Source organism: Oncorhynchus clarkii, chromosome 19 (genome assembly GCF_045791955.1).
Source record: "Oncorhynchus clarkii lewisi isolate Uvic-CL-2024 chromosome 19, UVic_Ocla_1.0, whole genome shotgun sequence".
NCBI lineage: Eukaryota > Metazoa > Chordata > Actinopteri > Salmoniformes > Salmonidae > Oncorhynchus > Oncorhynchus clarkii.
This window is the reverse complement of record NC_092165.1, coordinates 16865003-16874793: the sequence shown is the minus strand read 5'-3', so window position 1 is coordinate 16874793 and position 9791 is coordinate 16865003. Positions and strand designations below refer to the sequence as shown.

Sequence of the window (9791 nt, the reverse complement as noted above, 5' to 3'; positions counted from 1 at the left end):
CTGTCTACACAACATTAGCAGGTAATAGCAACATCTGACTGTCCCTCTCTCTCTCTCTCTCTCTCTTCCTCACTCTGGTACATATACAATTTAAAAACTTTATTTTGAAATAGGTTACCTATAAAAAATATTTATGTAAACGTCTCAAAAGTGTACCAAATGTGTGACGTAGGCAGTGGTGTGTTTGTGTGACAGACCTAACAAAAACAGATATTTGGGTAGAAAATGTTATTTATTTATTTTTTAAGTGTAGTGTGATGGTTAGCAGTCAAACCTGAACTGAACAAAAGCAAAACCACGTGAACTTTGGACATTTCACTTCTATCTTCTCTGTCTCTCCACTTTTTATTTCTCACAATGGATAGTCACTCCACAGGCTGAAAGACAAAACAGTACGAAGACAATATTTTATGACAATTGTATAATATCTCATTACTGTTATGCACAACGCTACTTATGATACTGTATGGCTGGAATACATTTGTAATGGTCCAGAATCAAGTGTGTGTGTTTATGAGAGTTTTTTTGTGTGTGTTTGACTGTGTGTGTGGTGTGTGTACACTCTTAGAAAAAAAGGTGCTATCTAGACCCTAAAAGGGTTCTTCGGCTGTCCCCATAGGAGAACCCTTTGAAGAACCCTTTTTGGTTCCATGTAGAACCATTTTGGTTTCCATGTAAAATCCTTTCCACAGAGGGTTCTACATGGAACCCAAAAGACTTCTACCTAGAACCCAAAAGGCTTCTCCTATGGGGACAGCCGAAGAACCCTTTTTTCTAAAGAATGTACATGCATTTGTGTATGCATCTGCTTGTTCGTTGTGTGTTCTGATCATAGTACCAGTGTGTGTAGTCCGGGTCTGTGTCTGCGCTAAGTAGCATATCTCTGATCTCCTGAGGGGGGTTTAACCCATGCTGTGCAGCTCTCTCCCACCGCTGCAAGCGACTGATACCTGATAGAAAGAGAGAGAGTGGGAGTACAGTGCGAGTAGGAACGCTACTGTAGATCATATAACACTATGAGATACAGGAAGGAAAACAATTGGATCGGTTTAAAACAATTTGCAAAACAATACGTCACAGGAGAGGAAACGCTAAAACATCACACTATAAAGGAACCGTGCAAAGATGAAACACTGGCGCTCCGCTGTGCTGCATATTGTTATTATGAACAACGGTATTAAAAATGTGTTGTCAAGATAGTTAACACGGGTTGCTGCAGGGTACCTGTGCAGGGTCCATACCGCCAGTCCTGGTCAAACTGCCTCAGCTCCTGCAGCTCTATCTCTCTGGCCGTGAGGGGGCGCGGCTCAGTGTCTGATTGGACGAGAGACAGGAAGCGAGGTTAGAGTGACACCACCATGACCAATCACTTACAGCTGGGCCATAGTGCTCTATTGACAAGTTGAGTTGCATCACTGAATCACTAATTTCCTCTCCAGAGACCAATAAAACTATTCTAGCACGCTATTTCATTTTATTCATTGTGTCTTTTGGGTGTCATTATTTGGGTGTCATTTGAAAACAGTGGTTCAATTTCATACTCTACTATGTCCCATCTGTCTTGTATGACTGCTGTGTGGTTTGCTGGACACACACACACACACAACTCTAACCCTTCTGGGGAGGCGATGGGGCCCTCTTCTCCCTCTTCTCCTCTCTCCTGGATCTCTTTACCACCTTGTAGGAGTCGGTGATCAGAGCTGCACGTTTGGCCGTCATAGCTGACAGACAGACAGACAGAGAGGGTGTGTTTTCTACTGACATTGATGAGTAGGCAATGTTTCTAGTTCAATAGTAAAATTCCGAATCTGGGTTCTTGTTTCGTTTAAACCAAGTCTGCAGTATAGTTTGCGGGTTGACGTTACACACAGGGCATAACTACATTTTGACACAGCGATTGAACGTCCCACCCCCAACCTTAGTTTCTTTACAAATGGATTGAAGTCTGTAATGCAAACATTAGCTGCATAACTTGCAATTTCGACGATATTTCGCCAATAATGTAAAGTATTGTGAACATTTTGTATGCATTACTATCATATTACATTTTCTGCGCGTTTTCATTGGTTTCTTGTACTTGCGCAATTCTTTGTGTGCAAAAACGTTTTTTTATCAAGCCCTTGATATTGTTTTATAACATACCAGATCGCAATTCTGTTCGATGTCTTTCCACTTCGGTTTTTGCCTGACGATCAATTTGTATGTTCTCATCAACAAAACAATCGAAACGCAACAAACCCGGACCAAGAGAAGAAGAAAACGTCAAACGTAACACATAACAGCCTTGGGCACGTCACTTTCGACGCACACGACGTAAAGACTTGACATTCTCCCCACTCACATTACAAGTTGACAGCTACAACACAACGGTTAGTAATGTAAACAAGACGTTATTCCACAGATCAACGATAGTTGGTAGACAATAACATAGTAATGGCACCATTATAGCAAGCTGTACTATAATGCATAATAGTTTTTACATGTCATAAGGGTTATTTACATGTCTCAGTCCCAATTTGCTTGACAGCTGACCGCTACACATAACAAGCATGTTGGGTTGGTTGTTATAATCACTGCAAGGCCTGCTATGCTAAATTGTTGGGGCATGCAGTTCATACAGGCTTCCATATAAATCCTTTAGATGTATTTCATTCAAGACTTAGTCCACTTCCTGCACATAAATTGTAAATCATTGAAACAATATATATTTCTTACAAATGTATATAATGAGTTAGACAGTGATATAGCTCTATGAGTTTGTTAGTTTATACTAGACAGTACAGTTATGTGCATACTTTGACGAGTGATCCCGGTAATCGTACCCACCGCCCTGGCATTGCAAGCCCCATGCTTTACCAATTGAGCTAGAGGACCAGTATAATGGAGACAGTTGTCCTCTCTCTGTGTGTGGTATTAGAGGCACAGTGGCTCCTGAGGACCAGAGGAATAGCTGCCATGGGCAACCCACTGGAGGTCAGTGACATTTACCAGGAGGTCAAAGGGTCATGGGTGAGTGTGTTTGCATGCGCGTTTGTGCGTGTGAGAGAAAGAGGACCTCGAGGAGACTGTGTGTGTTTCTGCACAGCAACATATATCTGACAATGCAGTAACAAGTCAGTTAACTATGACCAACTATCCTAAATGTGTGTTTGTTTACTTCAGGTGTTTAGACGTACAGTTGATGTCAGACGTTTACACACTTATGAAGTCATTAAAAATCATTTTTCAACCACTCCACAAATTTCTTGTTAACAAACTATAGTTTTGGCAAGTCGGTTAGGACATCTACTTTTTGCATGACAAAAGTAATTTTTACAACAATTGTTTACAGACAGATTATTTAACTTATAATTCACTGTATCACAATTCCAGTGGGTCAGAAGTTTACATACACTAAGTTGACTGTTCCTTTAAACAGCTTGGAAAATTCCAGAAAATTATGCCATGGCTTTAGAAGCTTTTGATAGGCTAATTGTCAGAGTCGTGTGTATAGGTGGCAGGGAAGTCAGGCACAGGAGAGTAAAACGAGTGTAATGGAGTCCTTTTAATATATGTCCACTAAACATGCACCAAACACTAAATATACATAATAAACATGGGTACAAGGACCTGTCGTGCACCTATACAAACACTGACATAAAACAATCTCTGACAAAGACATGAGGGGAAACAGAGGGTTAATTACACAACAGGTAATGAATGGGATTGAAACCAGGTGTGTAGGAAGACGAGACAAAACCAATGAAAAATGGATCAATGATGGCTAGAAGACCGGTGACGTCGACCACCGCTCGAACAAGGAGAGCCGCGCGTCGACACAGGCCTCGGGGACGACCCTCCGGATGGAGACTGCAATTATTTTAACATGGAAGGATCTAACACGTCCTCCACCGGAACCCCAGCATCTCTCCTTCGGCCTGTACCCCTCCCAGTCCACGAGGCACTGAAGGCCCCTCGCCCGACGTCTCAAATCCAATATGGATGGAACAGAGTACACCGGGACCCCCTCGATGTCTAAAGGAGGCGGAGGAACATCACGCACTTCAGCCTCCTGGAGCGGGCCAGCCACCACCAGCCTGAGGAGAGACATGGAACGAGAGGTTAATACGGTAATTAGTGGGCAGTTGTAACCTATAACATACCTCGTTCACTCTCCTCAGGACTTTAAACGGCCCCACAAACCGAGGACCCAGCTTCCGGCAGGGCAGGCGGAGGGGCAGGTTTCGGGTCGAAAGCCAGACCCTGTCCCCTGTTTCGAACACCGGGGCCTCACTGCGGTGACGGTCTGCACCAACCTTCTGGCGCATTATGGTGGACATGGGCTGCCTCCCAGGTTTCCTCAGCACGCCAAAACCAATTGTCCACCACAGGAGCCTCAGTCTGACTGATGCCAAGGAGCCAGAACCGGCTGATACCCTAATACACATTGAAAGGGAGAAAGGTTAGTGGAGGAGTGACGTAGCGAGTTCTGGGCCATCTTTGCCCAGGGCACGAACTTCGCCCACTCTGGCCGGTCCTCACAATAAGACCGCAGAAACCTACCCACATCCTGGTTAACTCTCCACCTGCCCATTACTCTCTGCGTGAAAACCTGAGGTAAGACTAACCGAGACCCCCAAACGTTCCATGAAAGCCTTCCAGACCCTTGATGTGAACTGGGGACCCCGATCAGACACTATATCCTCAGGCACCCCATAGTGCCGGAAAACGTGTGTAAACAGGGCCTCGGGAGACCGGGCAAAAGGAGGAGACGACAGGACTTAGAAAACCGATCCACAACGACCAGGATCGTGGTGTTACCCTGTGAAGGCGGAAGATCAGTTAAAAAAAAATCCAAGACAGGTGCGACCACGTCCGTTGTGGAACGGGTAAAGGTTGTAGCTTACCTCTGGGCAGGTGTCTAGGAGCCTTGCACTGGGCGCACACCGAGCAGGAGGAAACATAAATCCTCACGTCCTTAGCTAAAGTGGGCCACCAGTACCTCCCATCAAGACAGCGCATCATCCGACCTATCCCAGGATGACCAGAGGAGGGTGATGTGTGGGCCCAATAGCTCAATCAGTCACGGACAGCAGACGGAACGTACAGACGACCAGCTGGACACTCAGGGGGAGAGGGCTCTGCACGTGACGCCCGCTCAATGTCCGCGTCCAGCTCCCACACTACTGGTGCCACCAAACACGAAGCTGGGAGTATGGGAGTGGGATCCATGGACCGCTCCTGTGTCAGAGCCGGGACAATGAGTCTGCCTTAACGTTCTGGGAGCCTGGTCTGTAAGAAAGAGTAAACATAAAACGAGTGAAAAACATGGACCACCTTGCCTGACGAGGATTCAGTCTCTTCGCCTGCCGGATGTACTCCAGATTGCGATGGTCAGTCCAGATGAGAAAAGGGTGTTTAGCCCCCTCAAGCCAATGCCTCCACGCCTTCAAGGTTTTTACGACAGCTAACAGCTCCCTGTTCCCCACATAGTTTCGCTCCGCCGGGCTGAGCTTCTTCGAAAAGAAAGCACAGGGGCGAAGCTTAAGTGGCGTACCCGAACGCTGAGAGAGCACTGCTCCTATCCCAGCTTCGGATGCGTCCACCTCTACTATGAATGGCAAAGAGGGAACCGGATGAGCAAACACAGGAACCGAGGTAAACAGAGTCTTCAGGTGCTTAAAAGCCCTTTTCGCCTCAGCCGACCACTGCAACCGCACTGGGCACCCCTTTAGCAGTGAGGTAATGGGAGCAGCCACCTGACCAAAACCCCGGATAAACCTCCAGTAGTAATTGGCAAACCCCAAAAAAAAAACGCTGCACCTCCTTAACCGTGCGGTCGCTCTCCATTTCGATGCCCTAGGAAGGAGATGGATTGGTGAAAGAACAAGCATTTCTCAGCCTTGACATAGAGCATGCTCCAACAGGTGACCAAGCACTTTGCACACCAGGGACACATGCTCGGCGCGTGCGGCGGAGTATATCAGGATATCGATATACACCACTACACCCTGCAGGTCCCTGAAGATCTGATGGAGCATTCATCAACCCATATGGCATGACACGGTACTCATAATGACCTGAGGTGGTGCTAAATGCCGTCTTCCACTCAACACCCTTCTGTATACGCACCAGATTGTACGCACTCCTGAGATCCAATTTTGTGAAGAAGCGTGTCCCGTACATTGACACTAATTGACATCATTTGAGTCAATTGGAGGTGTAGCTGTGGATGTATTTCAAGGCCTACCTTCAAACTCAGTGCCTCTTTGCTTGACATCATGGGAAAATCAAAATAAATCAGCCAAGACCTCAGAAAGAAACATTGTGGGCTTCCACAAGTCTGATCCATCCTTGGGAGCAATTTCCAAATGCCTTATAGTAAGTACCATGTTCATCTGTACAAACAATAGTACGCAAGTATAAACACCATGGGACCACGCAGCCGTCATACTGCTCAGGAAGGAGATGCGTTCTGTATCCTAGAGATGAACGTACTTTGGTGCAAAAAGTGCAAATCAATCTCAGAACAGCAAAGGACCTTGTGAAGATGCTGGGGGAAACAGTTACAAAATTATATCCACAGTAAAACGAGTCCTATATTGACATAACCTGAAGGGCCACTCAGGAAGAAGCAACCACTCCAAAACCACCATAAAAAGCCAGACTACGGTTCGCAACTGTACATGGGGACAAAGATTGTACTTTTTGGAGAAATGTCCTCTGATGAAACAATAGAACTGTTTGGCCATAATGACCGTAGTTATTTTTGGAGGAAAAGGGGGAGGCTTGCAAACTGAAGAACATCATCCCAACCGTGAAGCACGGGGGTGGCAGCATCATGTTGTGGGGGTGCTTTGCTGCAGGAGGGACTGGTGCACTTCACAAAATAGATGGCTCCATGAGGATGGAAAATTGTGTGAATATATTGAAGCAACATCTCAAGACATCAGTCAGGAAGTTAAAGCTTGGTCACAAATGGGTCTTCCAAATGGACAATGAGCCCCAAGCATGCTTCCAAAGTTGTGGCAAAATGGCTTAAGGACAACAAAGTCAAGGTATTGGACTGGCCATTAAAGCCCTAACCTCAATCCTATAGAAAATTTGTGGGTAGAGCTGAACAAGTGTGCGAGCAAGGAGGCCTACAAACCTGACTCAGTTACACCAGCTCTGTTAGGAGGAATGGGCCAAAATTCACCCAACTTATTGTGGGAAGCTTGTGGAAGGCTACCCAAAACATTTGACACAAGTTAAACAATTTAAAGGCAATGGTACCAAATACTAATTGAGTGTATGTAAACTTCTGACCCACTGGGAATGTGATGAAATAAAAGCTTAAATAAATCACTACTATTATTCTGACATTTCACTTTAAAGTAGTGATCCTAACTGACCCAAGACAGGGAAAATGTACTTACATTTAAGATTAAATGTCAGGAATTGGGAAAAATTGAGTTTAAATGTATTTAGCTAAGGTGTATGTAAACTTCAGACTTCAACTGTATGTCAACAGTTTACTGTGTTTTTCCCCAGAATGACGTATAAGAGCCATAAGACAGGGAAGGTGGACAGCATCCCATCTGTGGAACTGTCTCAGGCCCAGTGGAGACGTGTGTGTCTGGGACAGGGCATCAAGTTGACCACCAGCACCAGGCACCAAGTTGACCACCAGCACCGGGCACATCTACAAATATGACAGCTTCAGAGAAAAACAGTGACCAGAGGGGAAGGAGAGGGGGGTGGAGGAGAGGAAAGGGGTGGGAGGGTAGGAGGAGAGAGGGAGGGTGGGAGATATCGTTGAGGGGAGACAGATGGAGGGAAGGGAGGTATGGAGGATGGAAGAGAGAAAACATGAAAACAGGGAGGAAAGAATGGGAATGAAAAGAGTTTGGAGTAGGAACGAGATCAGAGAGTATAGAATAATTTGAAACAGAAAAATCAGCATGGAAAATAAACATCTTTCTCTCCAGGACTTTAAGATATCTGAGTACTTCAAAGCGGAGCTGTCAGAACTGGGGCACCGCCAAAACCCGTGGAGGTGGGGGGGTGTGTGAGCTGTGTGTGAGGTATAGACTTGAAAGGAAAAACCCACTCACTGAAATATTCTTTAAGTTGTAATGTATTATTTTTTTTAGCAGCAGAGGTCAGAACAAATGGATGGCAGCATTCGTCAAAGTCCCATATTCAGATTCAGAAAACTTTAACGTCCTCAAGAGGCAATTCATTTTGCAGCAAGCAAAGTACATACAGACAAGATCACTTATTAAGATGTAAAACACAACGAAGCAACTGATAATTACAGAATATTTACAGTAAGTCATCAGGATAATGCATAGTCTCTCATAGAAACCAGTATTATGAATGTTGTTTTTTTCCCCTCACCAATTTCGTGATATCTAGTTGGTAGATACGATCTTGTCTCGTCGCTGCAACTCCCCAACGAACTCGGGAGAGGCGAAGGTCGAGAGCCATGTGTCCTCCGAAACGTGACCTGCCAAGCCGCATTGCTTCTTGACACACTGCCCTCTTAACCCGGAAGCCAGCCGCAACAAAGTGTCGGAGGAAACACTGTCCAACTGATGACCTAAGTCAGCTTGTATTATGGATGTTTTTACCTTTTCAGTCCTGCAGAGCAAACCCTTCTCCACAACAAACTTCAGTGTCAGGACTCAGCGACTAGACATCTCTGTCTGAATAATGAGACACTCAAACAGTGTAACGGGTTTTCTTCTGTTGAAGGAGAGGAGGACCAAAATGCAGCGTGGTTAGAGTTCAACATGTTTAATCAAGACCATACGAGAACACTACAAAATAACAAATGTGAACACCAAAACAGTCCTATCTGGTACAAAGACAGAAGACAACCACCCACAAAATACCCAAAGAACATGGCTGCCTAAATATGGTTCCCAATAAGAGACAACGATAAACACCTGCCTCTAATTGAGAACCAATCAGGCAGGGTAGCCTAGTGGTTAGAGCATTGGACTAGTAACCGAAAGGTTGCAAGTTCAGATCCCCGAGCTGACAATGTACAAATCTGTCATTCTGCCCCTGAACAGGCAGTTAACCCACTGTTCCTAGGCCATCATTGAAAATAAGAATTTGTTCTTAACTGACTTGCCTAGTTAAATAAAGGTTTAAAAAACCGTACATAACACCTATACTAGAGAACACCCCATAAACATAAAAAACCCCTAGACCAGACAAAACAGATAAATCCCCCATGACACACCCTGACCTAACCAAATTAATAAAGAAAACAAAGATAACTAAAGGCCAGGGCGTGACAAACGGCTTGGACTGGCTGTGCAACTGAACTGCCACCAACCGTCAAGTTCAACCTAATTGGGATAAAAGTTGGACATGTTAAAACTGAAATAAATGAGTATCTACAGGGGATTTGAACAAAAGTATCAGCCAGATGCCTCAAATGAATAAATGTAGATATTGCATGGAATGTAACATGTTTTATCCTCCTCTCACCATAATTTGCAAATAAATTAATAAAAAATCCTACAATGTGATTTTCTGGATTTTCTTCCCTCATTTTGTCTGTCATAGTTGAAGTGTACCTGTGATTAAAATTACAGGCCTCTCTCATCTTTTTAAGTAGGAGAACTTGCACAATTGGTGGCTGACTAAATACTTTTTTGCCCCACGCTATGTGTCTCTAATATGGGGATACATTTGGCAGGAGGTTAGGAAGTGCAGCTCAGTTTCCACCTGATTTTGTGGGCAGTGTGCACATAGCCTGTCTTCTCTTGAGAGCAATGTCTGCCTAAGGCGACCTTTCTCAATAACACGGCTAT

At 44.8% G+C, this 9791-nt stretch overlaps 1 protein-coding gene and 1 long non-coding RNA gene across 3 annotated transcripts; one reads left to right on the top strand and one right to left on the bottom strand.

The window, feature by feature from the left end:
* Positions 1-213: 213 nt before the first annotated feature.
* Positions 214-2291, bottom strand: LOC139374868 (DNA polymerase delta 4, accessory subunit). Of its 2 annotated transcripts, XM_071116048.1 has the most exons (5): positions 2143-2291; positions 1614-1721; positions 1225-1314; positions 839-950; positions 214-377 (listed from the first exon to the last, which is right to left on the bottom strand). In XM_071116048.1, exons 2-5 carry the CDS (start codon positions 1717-1719, stop codon positions 353-355), a joined length of 333 nt encoding a protein of 110 aa, XP_070972149.1. In that variant the 5' UTR covers positions 1720-1721; positions 2143-2291; the 3' UTR covers positions 214-352. The 2 variants fall into 2 exon arrangements, with proteins under 2 accessions (XP_070972149.1, XP_070972148.1); XM_071116047.1 differs by lacking the exon at positions 2143-2291 and having other exon boundaries at positions 1614-1764.
* Positions 2292-2295: 4 nt separating this feature from the next.
* Positions 2296-9506, top strand: LOC139374869 (uncharacterized). The gene is made up of 3 exons (XR_011627740.1): positions 2296-2369; positions 2918-2973; positions 7513-9506. It is a non-coding gene; the product is annotated as an uncharacterized lncRNA (long non-coding RNA).
* Positions 9507-9791: the final 285 nt, after the last annotated feature.